The sequence below is a fragment of the Hippocampus guttulatus genome, chromosome 1, assembly GCF_054856545.1.
Source record: "Hippocampus guttulatus isolate MCC_2025c chromosome 1, RoL_Hgut_1.0, whole genome shotgun sequence".
Taxonomy (NCBI): Eukaryota; Metazoa; Chordata; class Actinopteri; order Syngnathiformes; family Syngnathidae; genus Hippocampus; species Hippocampus guttulatus.
Window position 1 is genome coordinate 19,607,414 of NC_141261.1, and position 27,979 is coordinate 19,635,392.

At 42.3% G+C, this 27,979-nt stretch overlaps 1 protein-coding gene across 7 annotated transcripts; it reads right to left on the reverse strand.

Annotated features, from left to right (window-relative positions):
* Positions 1–4,769: 4,769 nt before the first annotated feature.
* LOC147210836 (PDZ domain-containing protein 4-like) lies at positions 4,770–27,816 on the reverse strand. 7 transcript variants are annotated; one of them, XM_086117158.1, is made up of 18 exons: positions 26,527–27,816; positions 26,242–26,375; positions 25,292–25,382; positions 24,211–24,813; positions 18,954–19,056; positions 18,383–18,557; positions 18,216–18,297; positions 17,246–17,344; positions 17,106–17,168; positions 16,312–16,634; positions 14,712–14,886; positions 13,851–14,199; positions 11,932–12,232; positions 11,570–11,640; positions 8,659–8,978; positions 8,366–8,509; positions 7,094–7,206; positions 4,770–7,016 (listed from the first exon to the last, which is right to left on the reverse strand). In XM_086117158.1, the coding sequence occupies exons 4-18, from the start codon at positions 24,268–24,270 to the stop codon at positions 6,800–6,802; spliced, it is 2,595 nt and encodes an 864-aa protein (XP_085973284.1). In that variant the 5' UTR covers positions 24,271–24,813; positions 25,292–25,382; positions 26,242–26,375; positions 26,527–27,816; the 3' UTR covers positions 4,770–6,799. The 7 variants fall into 7 exon arrangements, with proteins under 7 accessions (XP_085973284.1, XP_085973276.1, XP_085973293.1 ...); XM_086117150.1 differs by having other exon boundaries at positions 24,211–24,978; XM_086117167.1 differs by having other exon boundaries at positions 24,211–24,378; positions 26,163–26,375.
* Positions 27,817–27,979: the final 163 nt, after the last annotated feature.

Consider the following 27,979-nt stretch of genomic DNA (forward strand, 5'->3'; position numbering starts at 1 on the left):
ACTCCTTCCTCCTCCCTCCTCCTCCTCGCTCTCTCATTGGCCACCCCGTCCAGATGACATCAGCCTCGCTTTCTTTCTCCATCTCAATCGCTCCATGTATTCCCCCGGCACCTCCAGCTCCTCCCCTCCTGTTCACCTCCATTCCTCCTCGACTTTCATCTCCATCCATCCCGTCTGCTCCTTCTCTCTCTCGCTCTTTTTTTTCTGTTTACAAGCCAGTGGAGGTCATAGTAATATCTTGTGATTTATGATGCCATTGTGTCGCCTACAAATCCACCATATAGGTTGGAAGACTGGACAATAAGTTCAGCTATGTTAAGTTTTTGGACAAGAGTAATTAAAAAAACAAAAAAAAAAACAAATCATCATCACACCAAAAAAAAGAAGCCCCCCACCAAAAAAACAGGCCACACAGTAAAGACTGATTTATATTTTTACTGGCTTTTTGAATTTTAACCATTCACCCTTGTTACCAACTGATTTGGTACTATTCACTAATTAATTTGACCCTTTTTCATATTATTATTATTTTGACTGATTCCCGCATGTGTGGCAAATGATAAAATATTGCCCTTGCCCTATTTTGGCAGTAGTGGACCAAATCTCACAGTTAATATCTATCTTATCGATAGATAGATTATCTATCTATCTATCAGGATAGGAGACAGTATAGAGTGGGGTTGAGGGTTTTGGTTTGTGTGCAGTCCATTTTGGACGTGGGCCTTCAGTGGACTCTCAGCGACCTAATCCTCCTCTTAACCCCAATATTCTCTCATTGCCAAATATACAAAACCGTATTGTAACTCTGCGTAGCATTACAGAGCAATGGAGGCATTTTACAAATTTAAGGGTAAATGCCATTGACAATAAAGCAAGAAACAAAGTTAAACCTTTGTGTTCCATGGCATCAACTCCAAACTTGCAGTTCACAATCAATGTTTATCTAATAACGTGACAAAAACATTAAAGAAAAGACATTGTACTCACCAGAGATGTATATTATACGGACAGTACGGATATTACTTTTGCTAGCTACGTTGAATAGACAGCTAGGAGGCAGCTGGCTACAGAGTTGGCGGACCTTTCCCCACAATCCCCAATTTTCCTTGAAAAGTTTGCCTTGAAAATCAAACATCTGACATTCATCCTCAACTCCATCGTCACCTTTTGCATAATTATGAATCACATTGTTTAGAGCAGCTGCAATCAACCAATCACAGGTTGGAAAATGCTGGCGTCTACAACGAGCTTCGCAAAGGCGCTGAGTGTTGAATGAAAAATCTGATTGGTTACAAAAAGAAACCGTCATGAATGCAATGCACGTGTGGGATAAGCCAGCATTTGGATTCAAAAGACCTTGGGCAAAGTACAGTTATACGGTAACACAAAAGCTGAAAGCTGATTGAACAACAGCAAAGAAAAAGAATAATAGACTGCTGGAAATGAATTAATACAATTAATCTACTGGTATGTTGTAACTGTAGCCCAGTTCTACTGATAGTGTTTGGGCCAGCACCAAAGGCCTTAAAGGCCCTGACGGCACGAAACTGGTGTTGGGATTTTTTTCGTCCAAACTGTCTCACCCCAAGGGACTCTGTCTTGCAGCCCGAAGAATGAAGCACATGACTAAAAAAAAAACCTTTGCAGGGGGTGTCCCTGCACCTTGGAGATCAAGCACATGCTCTGATAGAAGATACTGTGATCAAAACTGTGAAATCTGCACATGCAAATTCTATGGGTCTTGCAGGAAAATTAAAAATGCATGCACTGTTGTACAGGATGCAAGGAGCTTTTGTGGACCTGTAGGAACCCAGCAGCCCGGTCCGCATGGTCATTTTATGGTATAACCACAAATAAAACAAACACATGACTTGAACTGGAAATAATACCAACCAATGCATGCATCCAGAATTTGTTTACGTTGTGTTTTTTTAAAAAAATATTGTACGTTGTACATATATACTGGTATTTCTATAGCGGATTTTAAGATAAGATAAGATAAGATAAGAAAACCTTTATTCGTCTCGCAATGGAGAAATTACCAATTCACAGCAGCAAAGTTATGAAAGGAATTAACCCCCGATATTGTGCAATCCCACCACAGAAACCTTTGCATTTTGAGAAAATGGCTTTTAAACTGCTGCCCACTGTAGTTGTCGGTCCTCCAGCGGTTTATGGGTTACTTTTCTAAATTGATGGTCATGGTTGAGGTTGTTTATGATGGGGAGACATTTTGTGTTGAAAGAATGAAAGAGTAAGGTTAGGGTAATTGGATTGATGTGTTTGTAAAAGTAAGTACAACGAGGAGGAAATCTTGGGTTTGGGCATGTAGTGGTAAAATTTAGGTTTAGTTTAGAGGTAATGTTGTTGTGTCCTTTCCCAAGTTCCGGAACGTGAAATGATCAAGGGTTAGAGTGTTGGATTTTATCATAGGAACTGCAGATGAATTGATGTCCTTGTCTCTTCATGAAAAGTAACTTGCTCGTCACCAGTCATTTATCTTCCTCCTCCTTGTTCCCGTCATTTTGCCTTTCCCGCTCTTCCTCCCCCTCGAGCTCTAAAATGCATTTCTGTCCCTCACTTCATTGCGTGGGCACAACACTCCACTGTAATGGCCATTCAGAGCCATGTGCTACTCCAGTGCTGTGTGCCAAGCCAGTCAAAACACCCCCGCACTTCCTGTTTGCGTGTGTTCCAGGAAGTCAAGGACAAAGGAGAAAGGAAACCCTGTATTGATCGATCTCTCTCTCTCTCTCTCTCTCTCTCTCTCACACATACACACACACACACACACACACGCACGCAATCACACACACACACAAAGCGAGCGATAGAGAGAAAGTGATTATCGTAAGTGAGGAACAGCCTCTCTGACTAGAATGCTCAATAATAAGAAACACAATCCAAGAATAAGAACAAGAACCAGGAAATACACCATGTGGACAAAAGTATTAGGCCACAATGAATTTTAATCTATGAAGCAATCATGAAGGTTTGGGTGATGCCTTTGAAGTCTGAGGGACCTATTTTTGTTTCTTGTACAATTCTACTGTAGTGCAAAGCTCATGGGTGGTGGCATGCCAATCGCAGGGCACAGATAGACGAACAACCATTTATGCTCACAGTCACACCTAGGGACAATTTAGAGTGTTTCGTAAACCTGCCATGCATGTTTTGGGAATGTAGGAGGAAACCGGAGTACCTGGAGAAAACCCATGCAGGCACGGGGAGAACTTGCAAACTCCACATAGGAAGACCTGTGCTGTAATCAAACCCTGCACCTCTGCACTGTGAGGTGAATGGCATGTTTAACCCTGGAGAACCCACGGGGTCAAATTTGGCCCCTATAAATTCTGCTACTCAAACGCTACCCTTAAATCCCAAAGGGTCAAATTTGCCCCTAATCCTAAATTAGGAATAAAGCATTGAATATTTGAATAAACATATATTTTGGTGTTCAGTGAACATATAGCAGTCATTTAATGTATAATTCATCATTTTCCAAAGAAGAAAAGGGTTCTTGGGTTCTCCAGGGTTAAAAATGTTAATAAAATCAAATCATTGTTTTCATGTAAAAAATACAGGTGATTCTATGCATTTCAGGATTTTAGGGAGTCAAACTCTCACATTTCTTTTTGCCCGAGTGGTTTTGCCGCACCGCTGTGAGGAGGTCCCTTAATTCCAGATCTGAAAGGTGGCTACCCCAGTCCCAATGCAGAAATCACGGCCCATAAACGTCTGCTTGGATGAGTTTGCTGTGGAAGATTTCCTTTATGTTGCACCACAGTGAAGATGACTAGACATCAATTTATGTCCAGCATTTATAAGACAGCATGTACAGATCAACACACTTAGCCGCAAATACAAACAAATGATAAAATAAATGTGGAAAATGTGCTTGATAATATTTGTTGAGGACTTGGAGCACACAGTTCAAATTAGCAGCTCAATTGCGTCCTCCGGCGGGAAAAGCAAGCGATTACCTGATTACAAACTCCGTTTGTGGACACAAAATCATCACCGTCGTGAAACTCAGACTTCCTGGAGAACTGCCTTGGTAGAAACTGTCTGGTCACTGACTGCACTCCTGTTGTGCAAATGGACAGACAACAGGTGGAAAGAGAGGCCAGACTCTGACATGTTAATTATTTCTAACCCAACAGCAAGCTTCTGTTTTGCCCACTTCAGGTCTGCAGTCTTTTCTGTGTGAGCCGCTCTCCCTGGATGTCGCTCTCAGTCAGGGAATACCAGCTGATTTTAATAGCCATAAAAAGAGCAGAAGCAGCAGTGGATCATCAGCAAAATAACACAAGTTAATTGTTGATATTGAGATGGTAAGGTAGCGCAAACAGGATTTATGGTAGTGAAGCTAGTTTTTCAGGCAGTGCAGACAATTAAGGTAACAGGTACCTTTTCAAGCTGTGCAGGCAGACGGTATTTAATGTAGGTCAAGCAATGTTTAAGGTATCAAAGATGCTATTTTAGATAACACAAGAGTATTTAAGGTAGCATATATGGTATTTATGACACTGCGGACCATATTTAAAGTCGGATACATAGTATTGAAAGTCATGGCGGTTTCAGTTAACGCAAACAGTGTTGAAGGTGACAGACAGTATTCAACATTGCACAGATAATACCTAAGGCGGTGCCATTTTTAGTTTTGGTTACCCCGTACAGTAATTAGGTTGGGCAAAAAGTATTTAAGGTAGCACAAACAGTATTTCATGTAACACAGAGTATTTAGGGTACAAAAAGACAATGAGGTGTTCCAGACAAACTGGCTTTATTGATTGAGTGTGCGTGCGTGTCTGTGGTAATGTCATTGTTCTTTCAAATTGTCAACACAACATCCAACTTGTTGTCTACCCTATGCTACATTTCATTCAAGAATGCTATTTCTGAGTTGCGTGCATGCATTCGTGATCGTTTCCATAACGAAGACAGCGGTGTTCCTCGCGAGGGCTGGGTAACGATCACCAAAGAATTAACTATGCCTCTTAGTTTAGCTTTTTCTTTGGCTTTGTTGTGTGTGCAGTGATAAGAGAGCAAGAGTAAACACATTCAAAGCAGTAACATACGCTTCCTCACTTGTTAACAGTGGCGTAAATATCAACAGAGTAAATGGTGCGATGCACTGGGGCCCAGACAGCCTTATGGGTCCATGAAGGAAGGGGGGGAACCAGCTGTCCCGAATTCCATCAGACCCCTGTTTTTCTAAAGAGAATAGCGCGGGGCGGGTCAATCACGCTGAGTGGCTGCTATGGGAGGAGGAAATGACAATTCGTCCAATCACCTGTTAATCACGTTGAATTTCGATGGCATGACATGAAACACGCCAAAAAGAAAGGACAAAAAATTAGCAAGAGGAGGTTAATGCGACTCGTAAATAATTGTAAAATGAGCTTCCAATGTGTGGGTACAGCTTCTTTTTGTTATGAAGTGGACTTAGTGGGATTTAAATCTATAGCAAAGTACTTATAACCTGTTGTTGTTTTGGGGTGCCGTGATGAGCTTAGTGAATATAGTCAAACACATTTCAAGGTTGTAAAACAGAATTTCATGTATTGGAACATATTTGGTGAAATTGTTAATATACAAATCACAATACCAAATTGGACACCCAGCAAAAATACTGGGTGGCAATTGCAGTTCTCTCGAGTGGCTGTGCGTGTGGGCCTCCAAGCATGTGCATGCACGCATGTGTTTGGCAGAGGTCTCGGCAAGAAAAAATAAAATAAAAGAGAAAATGAAGCTCCTAGGATTGGGGAAATCTCAATTAAATTGCAATTTTTTTTGAATCTGCAGGGGTTAAAGCTGGGATGGAAAGTCAATGATTTTTTTTTATGATATCCTCCAATATGTCAAACTTAAAAACAAAAATATCACAACTCAAATGCCTGATGTGTTGCAAAAAAGGTAAAGACAATTTTTCTAGAAACTGAAAATGTGTTGAGGGACATATAAAGACATCTATGACTAAAAAAAAGACTCGATCGGCAAATTGGTGCCGTTGTTAAATCCAGCTTCTTTCACCTTAGACAGCTGGCCAAAATAAAACCTCTCCTCTCACATGAACACTTTGAGACGGTAATTCATGCCTTTGTCACATCCCGGCTCGATTACTGCAATGCCCTTTACTTTGGAGTCAGCCAGTCCTCCATTAAGCGCCTTCAGCTGGTCCAGAATGCCGCCGCTCGCCTCTTGACTGGTACTCGTAAGAGGGAGCACATAACTCCTACTCTGGCATCCCTTCACTGGCTCCCCATTCATTTTAGAGTTATTTTCAAGATCCTCTTATTTGTTTTCAAATCTCTGAATAATCTCGCGCCACCTTACCTCTCTGAGCTCATCCGCCCCTACACACCTGCCCGGCGCCTCAGGTCTGTGGACCAGACTTTATTAGAAGTACCAAGAACTAAACTGAGGCTCAGAGGGGATCGAGCCTTTTCTGTTGCTGGTCCCTCTCTCTGGAATGACCTCCCACTAAACATTCGGCAAGCCTCCTCGCTGCCCATCTTCAAAACCCTCCTCAAAACTCACTTGTATTCTTTGGCATTCGACTCAGCATGACTTAGATTTGTTCTTGGTTTTACTGTTTGGTGCTTTCTACCGCCTTTATTACCGATTTGTCTTACTGTTTATTGTGCATGTTAAATTGCTCCATGTACAGCACTTTGTATGCAGCGATGGCTGTTTTAAAGTGCTCTATAAATACTGTTGACTTGACTTGACTTGACTAAAAGTTTTTGTTAACCAGTGTTCATAGTTCTCCGTTCTTCGCACTGTCATCTGCACGTCACACGTTAGTGAAGGAGAGGAGAGGGTTAAAGATTTTCTTGCCGTCGTAGGAGCATGAGCAATGAGCCAGCAGCTCCTGGATGGTGTTCCAGTTGTTGAGAATGCGGCGGTTCCTCTTCCTGCTCATCTTCTTCTGGCTCAGGGGCACTACGTTGTCATTATGGACAGGGACGGGAAACTCGACGGTGTTATCTGCTGATGATACCGCGTCCCTGCTAACGAAAATTAGAAGAATCAAGTCTTGGAACGAAGGATTTGGTGGTGACACTCTTCATGTACTGTGGGTCTTTACCTGTCACCCTTCAGGTAGTCCACGCGACTCTGCATCATGAACTTTCGTCTTTGTCTGTATTCTCTGGCCCTCAGCAGATGCTGCTTCCTCTCCTCTTTGCTCCAGTAGCGGCCCTGTTGAGTTTACACTTCCAATTGTCATGAATAAAGCGAAGCAAGGGAGACGATTAAATGGGATGAGAGAATTTAACTCATCTTTCTGTATGTGTGTGATCCGGGTCATGGCACCAACTCAAAAGTTCTGTGTGAATCCCTCATCCAGTCCTTTCATCTTTATTACGCACTGTTAGCACTAACCACCAGAAGACTCTATATTCTCGGTTGAGCTCTTGAGTGAATGTCAAAAAGATCGCAGCTATAGCTGTAAAAACCTTTTCTGCACGATTGTGAAAAAAGTTCTAATCTGTCAAAAAGGGTTCGTAGTCTTTGTACACCCTAAGCCATACCCACGCATACCGACTCTACGGTCTTAACTAGTTCCAACTAGATATATCTGCCGAAGTGCAGTTACATACGAAGATGCCGAGCCAGCAGTAAAGGTCACAGCGACACAATGGCCTAGCTCACCCTTCTTATTATTTCTAACATGTGTTACTCACCAATGGACAAATCATCACTTGTCTGAAAACTACAGTTGCTTGTTCACCTTCAATGTAGCAAACGTAATTGATATCATGCAAGCTGTGATTGTGAGTTGACAATTCTCAAGCCTTCTTACTGGTCAATGGAGACGTCATTCTTGCTCTTCTCTCATCATCTAACAGCTTCACACATGTGCAACAAGAGGGAGTAGAACTCTGCATCTCCTCTGTGCTAAATGTTATTTAGGCATTTATGACACTGTATTTTAATTGTTATGGTCGTTTATGTTTTATGCATAGCACTTTGTTACAGCTGTGGTTGTTGTGAAAGTGCGATATAAATAAAGATTTTTTTTTGTTTGTTTGTTTAACTTCACTGAGCTGTGTCATGTCTGAAGTGAAGGTACCTGATACTTTAATTCACTTTTCAGGAGTCCCCTCCAAAACGGCATGTTTATTCAATCATCAAAGGGTGCAAGACATTTTCACTACTTCAGATTGGTCAGTAATTTGTAAAAATAACACCCACACTTGTGGACTGACCAATAGGATAGATTTGGGAGAAAAATGCAATTTCCTAAATAGTGACGTATGAGTTTTTGGCCCGATGGCAGCGATATAGTGTTGCACTTGGCTGGATGACAACACACTCCTCATGCAGCTCAGAAGTGATTGATGTCTTACTGGCATACCTGTTTCATCTCGCTGGCAGCGGCATCGTCATCAGTGGTCGTGCAGCCGCGTTCCTCTCGGATCTGCATGGCCCTCGCCTTGAGGAGGCGGTCCCTGACTGGCCGCTTGGCCACATAGCGAGTGCCGTCACTGCGGATTTTCACCTGCACAGCAACAGCATGAATGATGAAGACGACACCAGACTAAAGCTTGAGTCATATACGGATTCTCATCTGAGAAAGAACTGTATTGAAGGCCAACAGTCTTTCCCAAACTTTTAAAGCCATACGCCCCATGTCCAGTTGTCCCTTACCTTCCATTCCATGTGCTGTCCTGTAGCGGTAGGTGATGAGTGAGCCAGTGTTAATGGTTGCGCCAGGCCCAAGCAGGAGGGTGCGAGGCGGCCTTCCGGACCGCAGGGGAGATTGCTAACACTGATGGCCCGTTCACTGCTTCCTATACCTGCCCTTCTGTCCTCAACCAGCTCCCAATCCAGTGGCTCCAGTAGGCCATCGGAGGGAAGCACCATGCAGCTGTGGTAGCGCTCCAATGCTTTGGCTCGGCTTTGGCGCCGCTGGGCTAGGAAGGGGCTGGACTCTGCACTTCCTCCACGGGGCCTCATGAGGGTGATTCCTGCATCCAAATGTTCATTCATCATGTTCTATGCCCCTTTAAGATTAACATCTCTGTTAAGGTTCAGAGCTGGTTTTAAGTGTCAGTCCTGGATTCAATGTTCAGACCTGGTTTGAAGGTTCAGAACTGGATTAATGGTTTAGACCTGACGTTAAGGGTCAGACCTGGCTTCGAGGTTCAGACTTGGCTTTAACCTTTAGAACCTGGCTTTAAGGTTCAGACCTGACGTTAAGGTTCAGATTTGGCTTTAAACTTAAGAACTAGGCTTTAAGGTTCAGATGTGGCTTCAAGGTTCAGGACTGACTTTAAGGTGAGACCCAACTTGAAGGTGAGACTTTAGGGACAGACCTGGATGGCTTCGGCCATCCATTATGGAATTGTCTGCTGGTCAGGCAGCATCTCGGCCCGGGACAGAGACTTTCTGTGAAGCGACTGGTCAGGAGGGTCAGTTCTGTCCTGGGCTGCTCCCTGGACACTCTGGAGGAGGTGGGCAACAAGAGGATGCTAGCTAAGCTAAAAGTTATGATGGACAGTCCCCCCCACCCCCTCCAGCCTGCCCTGACAGCACTGAGTAGCTCCTTCAGCCAGAGACTGTTACACCTGCGGTGCAAGTAGGAGAGATACCACCGCTCGTTCCTACCTACTGCTGTCAGGCTGCTGAATAACGTGTGAAAACCTGTAACCATTGTAAAAAGCACAGCCACCTTATGCTTCATATATGCTGTTGCATATATGCTTATATCTACAGTATATCTTATATACACACCTGCCCGGCGCCTCAGGTCTGCGGACCAGACATTATTAGAAGTACCAAGAACTAAACTGAGGCTCAGAGGGGATCGAGCCTTTTCTGTTGCTGGCCCCTCTCTCTGGAATGACCTCCCACTGAACATTCGGCAAGCCTCCTCGCTGCCCATCTTTAAAACCCGCCTCAAAACTCACTTGTATTCTTTGGCATTTGGTTTGGTTTGGTTTGTTTATTGAACATAAAACATATACAGTAATAATTTGACAGAAAATAAGGTAGATAAAATAGTAAAAAGAAAGAAATCAGTCTTCATTCAACACAGTTATTCTGTTCAAGGGAGTAGGAAGAAGTAAAAAACGTATCTAGTCCTACCCTGTCATGTGTTTATATCTAATAAATCATTTTTATATCAATCAGAAAAGAAAAAAGTAAGAAGAAAGAAGTCTCCATTAAGGCTCATACTTTACCCTTAACCGTGATATTTTTACAACTTTTGGTTTGTATCGGGATTATATACATCCACACCCTGGCACTCTTGTGTCAATTTTCTCTTGTATTCATAATGGATATTTCAATACCTTTCTCTATTTATCAACTTAGTTCTGATTTATCATTATATTTAATGTTTAGAATTTATCATTTTAACTCTGATTGATGTAGGTTGTTTGTACTATTTTTTTGAATTTGTTTTTGAACTCAGCAAGCGATTTACTCATTTTCAGGTCCGTTTCGAAATTATTCCACAGATTAACACCTTTGATAGATACACTTCTTTGCTTGATGTTTGTTCTTGTTTTGAGTTTTTTTAATAAGTTGGTACCTCTTAAATCATAGCTGCTTTCTCGAATTTCGAAAAACTCACCCTTGACTCAGCATGACTTAGATTTGTTCTTGGTTTTGCTGTTCGGTGCTTTCTACTGTCCTTGTTACTGATTTGCTTTACTGTTTGTTGTATATGTTAATTGCTCCTTGTACAGCACCTTGTATGCAGCGATGGCTGTTTGAAAGTGCTCTATAAATACAGTTGAGTTGAGTTATATTTATATTGCATACTATACTGTGTACAGTTCTTTTTCTGAAACATTTATTTATTTTGTGCATGCAACACTTTGTTTTTTTCTTTTCTAACCCCCCACCCCGCTCCAATTTTGCTGCTGTAGAGTGCAAATTTCCCCAGTGTGGGACAAATAAAGGTTATCTTATCTTATCTTAAGGTTCCGACTTAGTTTCAATGTTCTGTCCCAGCTTCAAAGTCCATTCCTGGCTTCATAGTTTAAACATGACCGTATTATTAACCCTAACTTCAAGGTTCAGAAGTGGTTTTCACATTAGACCTGGCTTCAAGGTTGAGACATACCTTCAAAGTTCAGCCCTGGCTTTACTATTAGCACTGGTTTCAAGATTTTGAACTGGGTTTAAACTAGGGCTGTCACTATTGAATATATTGAAAATAGGTTATTCTCTCCCTTATTCTTTGAAATTTAAGACTTTTATGTGAGTCTCATGGTTGTGAAGATCCGGTAAATGTCAGCCTGGTCAATCACGTCACTTCAAGAAAAAAACAGCACTTTGTATGCAGCGATGGTTGAGTTGAGTTGAGTTGAGAAACAGAGTTATTGGATTAGCTAACAGTTATCTTATGATCTTCTGTTTTATCTTCCGCTACTCACTTCTTTTCTGGCAATCTGGATGCCCTGTGGCACCATGCTGTCTCTCATAGGTAAGTCTCCGACAGAGATGGTCATATGTGTGTTAGGCTCTGTTGGCCATCTCCAGTACATATTTTTCCTTGTTAGAAGTGAGCTCTCACATTTGAAGAATCAGAATGTGTTTGGCACATTACCTGTTCTGGAACCATGTCCTCCTTCAGCCATCCCTCGTCGAGAGGGTGATCCCAATTCATTGGACAGAGTTCTATGGAAGTGAAAAAAAAATTAATTTTATGACACCTTAAAAGCATTCATTTTGTAATACTGAAATTGGAAATTCAGCCATCCATCCATCGACTTTTCTAGTTATTGTCCTCGGGGTTTAGGGTCAATTAGATCCTATCCCAGCCCAGCCAATCGCAGGGCTCATAGAATATCAAGCTGTTACACTCACATTCACACAGAGACAATTTAGAGTCTTTGAATGAATGGCGTTTTTGCATGTTTTTTTTTTTTGTCCGTTTGTTTGTTTTTTTACAGTGACTAATCTTTGGACCTGAACTTGGAGGGTGACGTGTTGATCACGTCGCTGTCCCAGCTGCCGGATCCGAGCTTGGAGTGGCATCTCTCCCAGCGGGAAGGCGGAGCCATGGGTGCCTCTTCATCCCGTAGAGGCGGGATTCGTATGGTGCTGACTAATGGCGTGCCGTGGCAGCTCTCGCAGCTGCCGTAAGCACTGGTGCTGTCTTTGCCATCATTGGAACGCTCCGGTAGCTCGTTGATGGCCGACAACTCATGACGATGTGTATCATCGTTGTTGACGCCGTCGCTGTCATGCAGATCTGTATGAGAAAAATCTGGACATTTTTTTGAAAGTTGATAGAAGTGTGGGTGGGTGGCACGGTCGTCAACTGGTTAGCGCGCTGGCCTCACAGTGCAGAGGTGCGGGGTTTGATTCCGCCTCTGGCCTTCCTGTGTGGCGTTTGCATGTTCTCCCTGTGCCTGCGTGGGTACTCTGGTTTCCTCACCACATTCCAAAAAAACATGCGTGGCAGGTCAATGGAACACTCTAAATTGTCCCCGGGGTGAGATTGCTAGTGTGAATGTTTGTTCGTCTATGTGTGCCCTGCGATTGGCTGGCAACCAGTTCAGGGTGTCCCCCGCCTGGTTGCCCGAAGACAGCTGGGAGAGGCTCCAGCATGGCCATGACCCTTGTAATGAGAAAATGAGTGACCGGATGGATGTATTGTACCATCATATACACAGTACCTACAAAAAGATAGTATCAATTAGAAGTGGGACAAAATCCCTTTCTACACCTTACAAACTAAGGAGAGTGCTATTAAATGTGTAAAGAATAAAGTATTCACATGTCCTTGATAGCGTCTGCTGTGTTGGGTCTGTCTCAGTGAAAGACTGAGACTGCGATTGTCTTCTTCTCTGATCAAATCAGCGTGTCCCCTAGCGGATACACCATGAATTGCACCTTAATAAAAATATTCATTCCGTGTCTTTTATGCATTTTTTCACTTGTAAATGATCCTGCAGGCCTGATCGAACCTCATTGGGGGCCGGTTCCCGCCCGCGGGCCATATGTTTGACACTTTTTTTCTAAATAAATAGTTCTTATCATCTTAGGTATCTTAAGTACTACTATTGCTGCTGCTACTACCACTACTAATACTAATACTCATAGTAGTCATTAATAAATGATGATGATGATGATTATTATTATGATTATGATAATTATTATTACACCTTTATTACCACTACCAATACAATCAGTACTACTAAACACTCATTCAACGACTGATACTAAAACTATTAAAACTACTACTATGAGAATCAGAATCATCTTTATTGGCTAAGTATGTAGAACACAAGGAATGTGTAGTAGAGGCTACACTAGTATTGCAATTGTTTTGCAAGAATTAACCAAGATAAACTTTTTTTTAATGTTGTAAGTTTGAAATGTTTTGAAGCATTGTGCTGCATTTTTATGTATGAAGAGTGCTATATAAATAAAGTTTAATTGTTTGATTGATTGACTGATTGATGACATAGAAGTATAGAAAGACTTTCCGTAATGTAAGGGTGCCATTGTGCAATAGTACCACCGAATGACAGCTGTGTGACAATGTGCAGAGGTAAAGTGATCAGTGGTGCAATCCAATACAATGATAGTTGTGCAGTTGGTGCAGATAATCGTTGCACCATTTTTTTTAAGTGACCGGCTGCAGTAATTGTAGAACAACTTGAGGTGTGCGATTACACAGAAAGTCTTTGAGCGCTTTAAAGTGTCTGGTGCTGTGGAATATTGATCATCGACAATTGTTCAAGTATGTACAGAGCTGGAGCAACAATAATCATTGCGGTAATACTGTTCCACTCCTTCTTCTACTACACCAATACTCAACCAAATTTTACCAATAAATATAATTTTACTATGACAGCTAATGTGTGTGCTACGTATACCTGCTTCATCCGTCTCATCCTCCATGATCAGGGCTTTCAGGTATCTCAGACGAAGCTGTTGCATCTTCTGTGCACGCAGGAAGTTGCGCCATTTGAACTCCAGGTGGCGCAACTCTTCCTCAATGAGCGCCATCTCACGCTCAGTCATGGTCACATTGCAGTTCATGTCCGCCACAGATGGGGACGGCACCTCCTCATTTGTAACTTCTTCCTGCTCCTCCTCACCTTGTGCGTTCCTTGGTTGCCTCTTGCAATGGTACCTTATCTCCAGTAGCTCCTGGTACCGCTGGCACTCGTCCTCTGTGAGGCCCGCCATTGTTGCCATCATATTCACTGGACTATTATGGAGCTGAAGCGAGAGTCAAAGGTTCATGACACTTGCTTTATTCACTGGGAACCTTTAAACAACTTCCCCCAAGTGATCCCACAAAGACGGAAGAGTGCTGTAGTCCAAAACATCTCTATATAATACAATATTTAAGACCTTAAAGGGGTCGTTATGTAAAATTGGCTTATTAAGAGGGTGTGAATAGTCTCTGTCTCTGCTCCCCAAGTTTTTCAGCCGATGACTTGACAGCTAGGCGAGGTGAAGAGCTTCAATTATCAAGCGATTATGCAGAAGCGCAAGCTATACAAAAGGTAAGCAGAGTTGCTGTGTTTGCACAGATCAGTGTTAGCTCTGATAACTGGCAAATACTTGAAATTCATTCTCGTTTGAGGATTTTGACCAAAGAATGAAAGAGAGCCTTCATCAAGAATTCTGGCAAGTCTTTTAAATTGTAAAAAAAAGAAAAAAGCAGAACATCTACTGGACAGGAATCGAACCCGACACCTGATTGATTAATCTTAATGGAATTTTACCTTATGGTGTGCGTGGTTTTGCGTGGTACCTCCTTCAGTTACATCCAGTGCGGTGAGAGTGTCGGAGGTGACCTGGAGGTGAGAAAATGGTGGTGGGGCTTCTCCTCGGACATGCCCAGGACTTGGGGTCATCTTGGGGCTTGGTCCTACTCCAGGACTGGGTCGTGGACTGAGCCTGTACCGGGGGAAGGTAGTCAAATGAAAGTTCATCTACTCCTCAAAGTACTCCTTTGAACTTCTCAGCACCTTTTCCACACTGCATTTCCATCCCTGTCTTAAACCACCCTGCAAATAATTCTGGTTCCATTCCCCCAGCCTGGCCAATTATTGCAGCTTCTTCTCCTTCCATTGTGTTTAACCTCTTACACACTATCTGCTTGGCTTTTGTCAACTCCCTCTTGACCTCCGTGTCCTCTCCTTGTATTTCTGTCTGGTTTCTTCAGTTCTCTCACCATCCCATTTCGTCTTCACCTTTATCTTGATCTGTACACTTTCCTTAATGTCCTTCCTCCATCCCCGAGTCACTTTACTTTCTTTAGTTCAGGGGGAAGCAACTCCAGTCCTAGAGAGCCTGCTTGTTTTAGAAGTTCCCCCTTCCAATACACGTGAATGAAATGATCAGGATCATTATCAGGCTTTCACAGTGCTTGCTGATGAGCTGTTTATTTGAATCCGGTGTGTTGGAAGAGGGAAACTTCTAAAACAAGCAGGACTGCGGCTCTCTAGGACCCGAATTGCCTATCCATGCTTCAGTCCAATGGACACTTGTGCCAAGCACATTCTTAACCAGTTCCTCAAGACAACCCAGGGCTTTTCTTATCATTTTAAATTCTTCAAAGCATTTGTTAGAGAAGTCTACGAACAGAATGATATCATGTTTAAAGTTCCATTTAATTTGGGCCTGTCTAGGTTTGTGTATTTAGCACCCCTAAATGTGCGCAAGGGTGTTGGCCGTCTCGGGGAGAGGGCTTTTTGAAGTCCATCGTAATCACATTAAAGCAAGGGTGCGAACAGATGTAAGGAGGCTAGACTCGGCTTGGAAGTGGAAGTAAGCAGTTTAGGAACGAAGTGTTTTAGAAAGACGATTTGGGAACTGGTAATGAGTGTCGCGCCCAGGCAAACATTTATCATCTGCGAAGTCTGCAACTTGCTTATTCGTGGCCGACCAGACACTAAGGTGTCAGTGTATCTATGTTTCAAAGCTTGACAAAAGTAATCGAATCACCGCCGAGGGACCGGACTGGGGGCGTGGTATGCAAATATCGGAGGCAGTGTTTCTCTTGTATTTTGCATATGTAAACAATAAAAGTACGACGATGAGCACGAGGAACTTCGAGTGTGATTGCGGAGTAACTGCCGTCTTTCGCTCTGGGAAATCTGCTCCTGTCGGCTGTACCAACAACCTTCCCTGAGTCGAGTTCTTTTGTTTAAATTTGTCCGGGTATAACTCTGACAGCATTGGGTTTTTTTTCTTATATTCCATCTGATCCTCCTCTGTACCTTCACTTTCTTTCTTTTCTCACCTCCAAAGGCATTGTCATTACAACTACTAGGAATCAAGTGAAACAAGGTTTTGCTTGTAGGCTTTAGAAGTCCTGACCTCGGACTGTGGCCCAGACAGAATTTGGGGGTGCTTCCGGGCGTGTTGGTGGCGTCTGTGTTGCAGGCGCTGCTCAATCCACCGAGCAAGTCATGCTCTGAGGACTCATCGGTGCGTCCGAGTCCGCTGTCCAGATCCTGGCTGTTGGAGAGAAGCGGCGTCAGGTGGAGAAGAGGGGGCAGCAGGACAGGGGCCTCCGCCGCGTTTCCTTCCTCATCGTCATCTTTCTCGGCATCATTCGATTCTCCTCTTTCTGTTCTACTATGGCGGCGGTGCAAGATAAACTTTTGTCTGGTGGCGACGCAGTCACCAAGCTGGTCTTCCTGAAAGGACATTTATTTAAAGTGGACACATAATGCGAAAGTGATTTATCAAAGTGAATACAGATATTGGCTATTTGCAAAAATATACAGTATATATATTAACTGTAATTTCCATTGACTATTCAGGGAAAGGAACAAATACAGCAGATGAATAGTAAATTGGATCTTAATGTAGTCATTGCAGCTATAAATGTCAAGGAAGCTATCTTGAGGCAGGTAAGCTCTGGAGAAGATGTGATTAAAATGATAATTTGCTTGTGTTGCACACATGAGTGGAGAGGCTGTTTCGCTTTGCATGACTCGTGGCTTGAAAAACTGATTTTCTCATCGTGTACACTGTCATATATAGCATCACTTTTTTTTTCCTTGCAACTGTATTTGGTGGATATCAGGTGGAGAGTTGTGAGTGCAAGTGAAGTGGAGACATAGCCATTAAATGCAGCTTCCTTTAAGCCAAAAGATGTGAGGTACCTGAAGTATTCGGTCTCCCTCCCTGATGCGTCCGTTCTTTGCAGCGGTGCTGTTTGGATTCACCTTGGTCATGTGACAGAAGGCAGTCAACAACCACACTTAAGTGCATTCCCAGCTGAAAATGGTGTGTACGTGTTTACCTCTCCAACATAAATACCCATGTTGTCCTCATCGTCTGTCCTGTAGCAGACCGTCAAGCCCAGCTTCTCCTGCTGACTGCTCTTATAAAGTGTGACCTCCTAATAATAATAATAAGAAGAAGAAGAAGAAAAAGAAGAACGATGATACTATTACTCATACTACTACTGCTATTACTAATAAAAATGTTTATTTAAATGTGCCTTACAGGGCACACTTGGGCACTCTACAATCAAACAGTGAAACCGAGATAAAAATAAAATAGGTACAAATCAGGAGAAATTTCAATGTGTATATCAAGAGGATGAATACAAGAAACTAAACAGAAGTGTTTTAAGTTTGGGAGCATGCAGACCGTGTCATGCCGTGTATGAACTTGACACTCATGGTTGTTTCAAAGAAGACATTCAGACTTTGGGCAGAGAGAAAAATGGTGGGATTGTCCCCACCCATAACAACACAGATTAGAATTTAGAGACACAATGTGAAGTAAGATCTTGGGAAGGATTTGGATTTGCTGGTGAGATGGTCTGAATGAGATATGTGATGAAGAGCAGGGGACTCGGGACAGAGCCCTGAGGTACACCTGTGTTGACTGGGGATGGCTGAGAAGTGAATTATTTAAATTGAATGAATTGAGTGCTTGAGAATTTGTGTGAGATGTCAAAGAAGATGAGTCAATTGAGGATGGTATGGACCAGGGGTGCCCAAGTCCGGTCCTCCAGATTCCCTATCCAGCCTGTTTGAGATGTCGCCTCCTTCGAACATACCTGATTAAAAAGATCAGGGTCGTTATCAGGCTTCTCGGAGCCTGATAACAACCCGCATCTTTTGTATCAGGTGTGTTGGAAGAGAGCGACATCTATACTAGGGGCTCTTGAGGACCAGACTTGGGCAACTCTCGACTGTGAACTATGGTGTGAGGGGAGTCGACGTAGCAAACTTGAGGTCACTCTTGGTAGATGCCCTCACCTCATATTCCAGCTCGTCTGGTCGGTCCACTTCGTGGTGTGACACTTCCAAATAGCCGTCACCATCATTGAACACGCATTTGCTGGGGAAGGCGTTAAATAACAAATTGCAGCGCCTTCACTTTATCTCACCATCATCATCATCATCATCAAAGAGTTAAAACATACAATTCGTTAGCCCAATACTCTCCCATCAGGCAGGGGAGTACTGGAGTGATCGCTGGCCACCGGAAGCTGACGTCGGTCTGTGTGGTGTTGTCCATATGCTCAGGAGGAAGAGCAACCATCGTGAGGGAGGAGACGGAAGTGCCACTGCTCCGATTTCTGGTGTTCCCTATCGCACCTAACGGAAGGAGGTGCAGTCATGTACTGTGATTAGCAGAGGTGGAAATAAGTCACGTTATGTGCAAGTCAGAAATAATTCTTAAGGTTTCATCTTCAAAGTTTCAAGCAACTCCTTGAAGTTGAGTCTCTACTAGATTCCAAGCAAGTCATCAGTCAAGTCATACACTTTTGCGCCCTCACTACTCATTTTAGTTACTTTGTGCTTAGTACCTCTACTTGTGTATTATGAATTAACGGAATGATAACATTGTCCAATCCGGAGTGTAATAAAAACATTATTGTCTGTTGCACAGTCACAGTCTACGAGTGCTACGTCAGTTGTCAAAATGTACAATTAGTGCTTGTTCTGACAATATTGATGAGGGCTCTAACTTGATATTGAGAAACATATTACCTTTTCTTCTGTGACTTTTGTGGTTGGGCCCAGGTCGCTGCAGAGGCTCCTGGGATTTAGGTGGTCTATCCAGCGGGAGGTGAGAACGCCTCCTTCCTTTCACCTGACAGATTGTACAACATAAACCTAGCATGGATCTTTCATGATTCTACTTTGGACTTCACTTCACAGTGGAGCCTCTCATGTTTTGCTTTTTCTTTGACTGAAGAGTGAAGAAGGGGGTAAGAAATACAGATGAAGAAGGGATTAACAAAAAAGAAGACCTTGCTCGGTGGTGATCAGTGAAGGACATACAGTATGGTAGCATGGATGGATGAACAGATTAGTGGGACCAGAATTGGGTGGGTGAATAAACAGAAGATCAAATGGCACTTAAGGATGAAGCAGTGGCAGGGTAGACAATAGACACCAGATATTGTTACCTTTTCAGTTCCATGTCGAGGCCGGACAAAGCCGAAATGGATGGATGGCAGCACCATGGCGCATCAAGAAGAAAAACAGAATGAATAAGAAACATAATATAAAGCTGCAAGTAAATATGAAGAGGCCTTTGTGCACATGACAAAAAAAATAAAAATAAATCTGAGGTTTTATTTTAATTCAAGCAAGCCCATTGGAATTTAGTTTAGTTTATTTCCACAATGTTGTTTCCAGAAATAAATACAAAATCTTGCATTTACGTTGAAAAAAAATGGACCGTTCTGAAGCTCAAACCTGATAAGTAGGAGTCCAGCACAGGAGCACCGAACAAATTTGTAACATTTCACTGACATAAAATGATTAAGGTCTCATTTAGGAAAAGCTTCCAGTGCAAGGCAAGAACCTCACAGTTTATAAATAAGAGGACATGCAAAATCATAATTTTAAAATATACGGAAATTAGTACATTGTAACTTCCTAAATTGCCCCATTAGATGCAACCTAATTGTATTAATTTGAAGCTGCGAGGAAGCGTACAGTGGAACATGTTCACACCAGTGAGTGTTTAGCCTGTGGACCACATTGTACATTGTGCATAGATTATGAAAAAGATGACATTCTGGAAAGCATTTATAGGATACGACAGTTACATACTGTACCGGTAATTCGTGATGAAAAGTCAGAGGCTTGGACTTCAATGTAATCTTTTTCTTTTTTTTTTTAAATCAATGGTGTCATGATCCGTATTCGGCAGCAGGTGGCACGCGTTCACTTCTGTCGCCTGCACACCTGCTGCCTATTTGCCAGAGATTGCACCTGCTATATCTAGGCGCTCCGACAGTCAAATCACTGCCGGAGTATTACATGCCGTGCCACTGCTGTTGCCCATGTTTCACAAATTATTCGATACCATTCGCGGTTAGTTACATTTTCGTCGTCCCAAGGGAATTCTTATAGTATCGTGCTTGATCTAGTATTTGTATGAACATACGTTCCTTGCCGGTTTTTTGCAAGCGTTTTCTGTTGTCGTGTTTTCTTATTTTCCTGGTTCTCGTTTTTTACCAGCGTTTTCTGTTGTCGCGTTTTTCCTTTCCTGGCTATCGTCCTTTGACCAGCGTTTTCTGTTGTTTATTAGGCGGGATTTTTGTTTGTAATAAATATTATTGTTTTTACAAAGTCCTTGTCGGAGCCTGCTATTTCGGGGATCCGCTTGTTTTCGTTTTCTCCGTTACGTACGAAGCAGTTCCCTTTTCCTGCTTCGTACGGAACGTGACAAATGGGATGTTGGCTCAAAACAATTTTAAGAAAGTCGGACGGTATTGTGACCGGCTGAGAAGTGAAATGGAGTCGGTCATCTTTGCATGTAGCACTTCAGTGAATTGAGAACAGCAAGACCAGAGACCATCCATCCATGTTGATTTTGAAGTGTTTCCATGCTGACCTAGTGTGGAAGTAAAGTAGGACAAAGATGATGGGCTTCCTTTTTACATCCCTTCCCCCCATTTGTGATTATTGTGTCTCTGCACTCGGCGCGCTGCCAATGACAAATGGGCCTGTCAACACCAGTGTGTGTGTGTGTGTGTGTGTGTGTTGATGGAGTCATTAAATAGTTAATGAGCAGGGTGTTGGGAGAAAGGAGGGGGGGGGGGGGAGGGGTTGTAATCCCTTACTATAACAGAGGTGTGCAACTCCGGTAATCGGTTCAAATGTAAAAGTTAATTTCACATTTGAAGTCGGACATATTTTGCAAATGGATCTCTTTGGACTTCATGTCTCATGAAACACTACAATCCGGAAATCAGGTCCACCCTCAGACTTCACCAAATCACGCCTCTTTGGTGTTTACGCACAAATTTCCAAATTACACATGGTGGTTGTGTCAGAGGACAGGATACAAGACAGGATAATCGCCACCCCTTTAAAGTGTGCAAGAAAGGTGTGTAAGAAATTGACTTAAGCACGAACAGGGGAGTATGCCCTTAAGAGAAATTTGGGGCCTCTTCGGAACGTCAATTCTCTTAACCTTTATAGCACCTTTCCAGATGGTACGTCCATCCATCCCGGACGGACACCCAATTTTGTGAGTTAGGACGGAGCACGAGAAGTTTTTTTTAAAAAAGAACAGATTAAGCATGGACGGATGTGTGTTTTTGTCTGTTCCTTTAATCGTATCTAACCGGGTTAAGTATGTGGTGTCGGGGGGCAAAATAACAAAGCCAAAGTGTGGCCAAACACCGACTTTCTTTACAGATTATTTTATCTCAACAGTATTTTTATAGCAACAATGCCACTTAGTGTACATTCAGAAACTATAACAAAAGTACCTACGGACACCCATTTCACTAACAACAATCAATGCAGCCAGTTAAGAAAGCTGTCTGTGTTGTGTGTCTCAGTGTGCTGTACCCTCCCTCCATGATGATGGCTAGGATTTCTAAAAGTTAAAGTTTTATTATTATTTAATTTTATCAGCAGCAGCTATTTTTATCTTGTGAAATAAGCATGTTGAGTTGCTTATCACTAAGACATTAAAAATATAAAGAAACAGTGAAGTCATTTTTGTTTGATTGATGGTCAGTCTTATCTGCAACAGCCAATCACAACTTTACTGAAAATAAGGTTCGGTAGGCAGGCAATATGCAATGAATACGTCGATGTTTACATGCGAGAGTTCTGCACATTTTTCAAAGTGTGGCATCGTGTAATGTTGCAAGACATTCATGTGTTTTGTATCTTATGGATGACACGTTTCTCTTGTTAAGTGACATAAGCGTTGTCGTGAGCGCCGCTCTGAAGAAAAATAAAATAAAATCCCTAATACTTGGGCCATCATTCTAATATTTTGGTTGGTGAGCATGAAGTAAAGAGGTCAGAATACATTTTGGTGACCATTGATTGCAGTTTTGGCACATTAGGCGAGGTTTAGATTCCTATCTTACAGGTTTAGACTGTCATGTGAGTCAAGCGAGAACAGATACATTACATTAGTGTCAGCAACTAATGAGGCCTTTGAACCGTTTAGCACGAGACTCCATGGGAGCTATAAACTCTTTGGAAATCTCTAATAAATATAAATATTCTTCCCCTTCTTCTTTTCAATTCTGTCGCAAACAAGTGTTGAGCTGCATCAAAGCGATTTGTCAGCCAATCCGCCATATGTGGCTTTAATATTAGATATAAATATGGCAAATAATATCGGAAAACTGAGCAAGGATAACATAATAAAACACAGTAATTCCGTATTCCAAGATGGAGGCATTTTCACAATTTGCTTCACTCTGCCACATCCAATACGGCTGTAGCGTCCTTGTATATGTAATGTAAATGTTGTCTATAATACTTGTTTGTGGTTGTCACAAAAGGCGCCATTCACGATGGGATCAGCAGTGCTACGCAAATGTACGGAGCAAAGTAAGTAAGTAGGTGTTTAGAACGTTTAGAATATTATTTCTAGTTGTTTTGAATGTTCAGAATGTTATTTCTGTTTTTCTGTTTTCCTTTTGCTTTGAATGTATATGTCTTGGCCTCAGTGACGATTCACCTGGGACAAAAAGAGTTTGTCACCGTTAAATTACATAATGTATTTGTTACACATTTGTTCCACATTACCCCCAACACTGCTATTGTTTAGCAAATAACTTTTTTTTTTGTCAAACCACAGATTTTCGACATTTTTGTTGTCTCATTATATTAAAAAAAAGAATACATTAAAAAATAGCAACAAAATTTCAATATGTGGTTGCTTAGCAAGACAACATTAGTGTGGCTTCTCTAATGGCAGCAGTTACCATGGCAACAACGTCTCACTGAGACATTCTTGATAGCAAAGTGAAGACGACATGCTGGTCGTGGTGAAGGTTGGGGTGGTGACTGCGGAGAGGAGGGTGGTTGTCAGGGAAGCGGGGGGTGATTCATGCGCACACGCGGCGTCATTTTCGCCGTGTTCACACAGAAACGGTGAAAACGTTTCTTCAGTAGCGCAGAAGCTTTGAGAAAATGACCAAGTAATATTAATAAAAGTTGCGTCTGCGAGGTGATTTTTTTGGATAATTTTGGTTTGTATTAGGAGAAAAGTAGTGAAAAAGGACATGAAGGTAACTGGTGTGAGAGAAGAGGATGCACAAAACAAGGTTAAATGGAGGCAACTGATTCGCTGTGGCGACCTCTGAAGGGAAAAGCCGAAAGGAAAAAAAAGATGGGGATAAAAGTACATGCAAAAATAAATAAATAAAATCATAAGCTGGTTGTGTTAAATATTTGTATTCAATTAAAATGGAATGAACCATTCATTTTCAAATTATGTCATTGGTCAGATTCACCCATTTCTCATTCAACTTGTTGAAAATATTTTTTTTCTTTAGGAAATTTGTCCTTCTCCCTTTCGTAAGTGTTATACCATGAAAATGACTGATTTCACATTTTTGAATTAGCTCTTTTATGTTCTGGGTCAAATCGACCTGCTCTAAAAGTGTGAGTATCCCTTTTTGTAAATGTCAAAAATGCCCTATTTTTTTTATTTGCAATATTTAAACAAAAGAAAGGAAGAAACATTCATCTTTCTCACTGTAAAATAAATGAATTATTTTCTTTGTACTAGTATCTGCGAAAGGTAATGCATTTAAATTGATTACATTTAATAATGAGATGGTTCTTCTTTTCATGCCACGGGTCAAATTGACCCTGTAACATTTTTGCCAAACAGGAAGATTAAAAACATTCGTGCCAAGTGAAGTCAGGTTTTACTTCCGGTTCCTAATGCACTTGATTCAAAATGTTAGATCATGTTGGCATTAGGATCACATTCTGTGGTTTTCAAATTGTCCACAAGTAGACATACCTGGTACATGACCTTGTAGTGCTCCTCAGTACGTCTGACCACACACATGTTGCAGCCCATGATGCCCAATTTCAGCTGCACATCGGCCTTTCCTCACCCGCTCCTCATGTGTTGCTCTGCAGTCTTGTGGTGAGGTTGACCAAAATCCCAAAACTTCAAGATGTCCCTCTGACACGAGCGTGTGATTGGAAAAGTTGTTCAAAATGGGTGTGAAAAGTCACTTGCGCTTTGTATCGTTGAAAAAGGGGGAAAAATGCACATGGTGCATCATTTTGTGCTGTTAGCTTGTGTTTCATTGAAATGTGAGTTGGGCAACATTTGACTGCCAGCTTTCTTTTCGAGTGGGTTTCCTGCTGTGCCGACCTGATTTTGCGGAGTCAGGAAGTTGAACTTGAAATCATGTTGTGCACTTTGGTCCCTTATTTCTTCCCCCATCCACCTGATGTGGATGGAGTGGCCGGAGTGGCTGGAGGAAATGCAAGAAGGTACCGGCATCAATTTCCTCTTATATTTCTAATGTCTGCAGAACAAAAAGGCAAGTAGTCCTCCGCCTGGTCGGTCCAGTGGTCCAAAGGAGATCAGGACCTAAATCCAGTGAGGTTGCTGGGATTGCAGAGTTTCGCAGGTTGGGTTTTGTTGTAGACAACAGATGAAAAATTGCAACTAGTTGCTGGAGAGATGTTGGTCTAATTCCTGGCTGGACTGTCAAGGTGCCATTGAGCCAGCCCTTCCATGACTGCTTGTGTGTGATTTGGTTCTCTATGTGTGCTGTGCAACACAACAGAGCATACATTGAATTTGTAATCCTGAAGGGATTACAGTGAATATGAGCCAATCAATTCAATTCAGGCACTGATATAAATCCAGCCACGGACTGATGATTTTAGCAATTGTGTTAAATGATCTAAAGCTAGTGATTTAATTCCAGTTGTGGACCTCCATTGATTTATTCTACTCTGATTCAAGAGGTGGACCTAAATTCAGGGATGAAGCGATGATACCATTGATCATTTTCAATCAAGCGAAGAATTTAAACCCAGGCCTGGTGCTTTGATTGCATGATAGTTGGAAATCCACCCACCATCATCCGTTCTTCCTCTTGTTCTGGATTTTCACTGGGCAGTCATTTCTCCCAAACTCCACTTGAATTTCTCCCCCCAGAGGTCAGTACACTGATGGGATCACATACACAGAAATATTAATTTGACATAATACTGCACCCCCTTCAGAAAAGAAAGAAGAATATTTTAACATCATTAACTGTCTAACGCAAGCGAATTGCACTTTTAATGAAAGACGTCGAAATGAGCCAAAAGCACTCTCGTAGTTCATTTTGGTCCATGTACTGATAACTACCATGTACTCATTTTACTCCAATGATGGCATTCTCTGACTGGCAACCAGTTCAGGGTGCACACCGCCTGCTGCCTGAAGACGACTGGAATAGCTTCCAGCACGCCCGCGACACTTGTTAGGATAAAGCGCCTCAGATAATGGATGATGGCATTCCAACTTATTTCTAACTACAACAAACGTCCTTTTGTGCTCACTTTTTACCAATGGTGTTCACAATTCACTGTGACTCGTTTAATTGTCAAAAACACGTCAAACCAATGAAAATGCTATGATTCCTTTTTGTTTGTTTAAGAAAATGAAAACATCAGAGCCAGAAGAATAAATTCAATGCCAATATTTGTTTAAATGCTGTGGGTTTTTTAGTTCTACATTATCAAACAGGTCAATTAACAGAAAGCTTTACCCATTCTGGTTCAGGCAATAAAAATGTCATATTTAATATATGCATACGTATCCAAAGAAATTAAGCAAGAAGGGAGACACAAGATGTTTCCCACAATAGCAATTATATGAAAGTCTCATTTGATTTGTTTTCACCTGAGGAACCCATACATTATTGTCTACATTATGATCAAACTCAACGGCTTGCAGAGCACCTTTCCAGATGTTTCTGAGTCTCCTCCAGATGTTAAGTGGAAGGCGTCTCGGATGGCTCCAACGCACGGTGATCCATACCTGGGCAGCGCTTCCCTGGTGAAAGCCTCCTCTTCCTCGCTCTCTCCAGAAATAAATGTGCTGTTTCGTGCGCTTGCGGAGCCAGCAGGCACATGTCAGTCCCGGTTTTGAGGTCTCCAATCAAAATGCTTCCGCTGCCAACAGTGATGAAGAAGAGGAGTGCATCTCTTATTCACGCTGCTCTCTCCTCTTCTGCAGCCTCCACAGCCAATCACATGCTGGAGGCAATTAATTTTCACCATCATTGGACCCCCTCCCCCTCCTCCCTCATCTTCCTCCTCCCACCTGCTCTGGATTGCTGTTGCTTTGTCTCCGACGTTTGTTGATCCAGGACCAGGAGTCGGCTAAGAAATGTCCCACCTTTCTCCGAGACACCTAAAATACCACATCTGGAATAGGTAGATTAATCCTTGAGGACTTGGATCTGGGCTTTACGTGTTCTCCTTCTCCAGATCTTGTCTTGCTCAAGACCTGTATTGATCCAGGATCAGGACTCCTCTAGGACTTATACTGTACACAACATACAAACTTTCTCCTTGAGCAGATGGAGCTGGACTCAATCAGAACCTGTACTCTTCCTCAAGAACTGGTCCTGAACAGAAGTCTTTACTGATTCAAGACCAATACCCCTCAAAGAAATGTTAGAAACCTCGTCCCGGACCTGTACATCGCAGTACGCATCCGAAGAGTACCTGTACAAGTGTAGTCCTTGAAGACTTGGGGCTCTCTTTTTGTACACTGCCACACAAACGCTCTGCGTAAAAACAGGTCCCAGGGCAAGTCTAGTTGACCGTGTTTGGGAGAACGCGTTGCACCATACTTTGCGTTCCAGCAAACTGAGGGCAGTTTCTTCTACATGCACCAGTGTACTTGGCAATATGGTGAGTGAAAGTAGACTAGACCTTAGATGAGCTGGAAGCAGGTCTAAGTTACGGCGCAGGTGGCGTCATAGGATTTAGGTGGATTTCATTGAGGTGAAGTTAGATTATGAGCAAAGGGGACAAAAACTAATGGAAAACAAAGAGCAAGACTTTTTGACACACCTGTTGTCAAGATGGCACTGGAAGTGGCGCAGAAAATGAGGCCTTGGTAAGTCAAGTGGAAAAGAAGCTTGGGAGAGAAAAAAAAAAGCTTGATTGTTGCAACCAGTACACAGTGGCAGCTTCTGTGCAGTTTTTGTCAGGTTTGCGAGGCGGTAGGTGTGGAGGACCCCAAAAAGCAGGGAGGCAGAAGGAGTCGGGTGGACTGAGCAAAATGTATTGACAATCATCACCTGGAGGGTACACTGGAGAAACGAACTCAAATACTCAAACAAAGTCCTGAAAACCACAAGAAGCCAAAGTTACAAACACCTATGAGAGAAACAAAACATGACAGGGACACACAAAATGATCAAAACACACCAAATGATCCAACAAAGGCCGACAGAACCCAGGGAACTAAATACAAGCAAAGTGACGAATCAACAAGGAACACCTGGACAAGAGACAAAGGGTTGAGGGAGCTGATTGGTTCAGCACAAGGGACACGGATGACGAGAACAGGGGAACAGGTGGAGTCAAAAATGTAATCTAAACAAAAATATAACAGTTTTATGAACTATTCACATGCCATTATACCTCACGTACTGCACCCTGCAGAACCACATCAATTGTGTTTAAATGTTTTGAACAAAAAACTTACAGTATCGTTCGTCAGGTCTTTAGTTCATCATGTGACTTTTCACAAGCTACAGAAT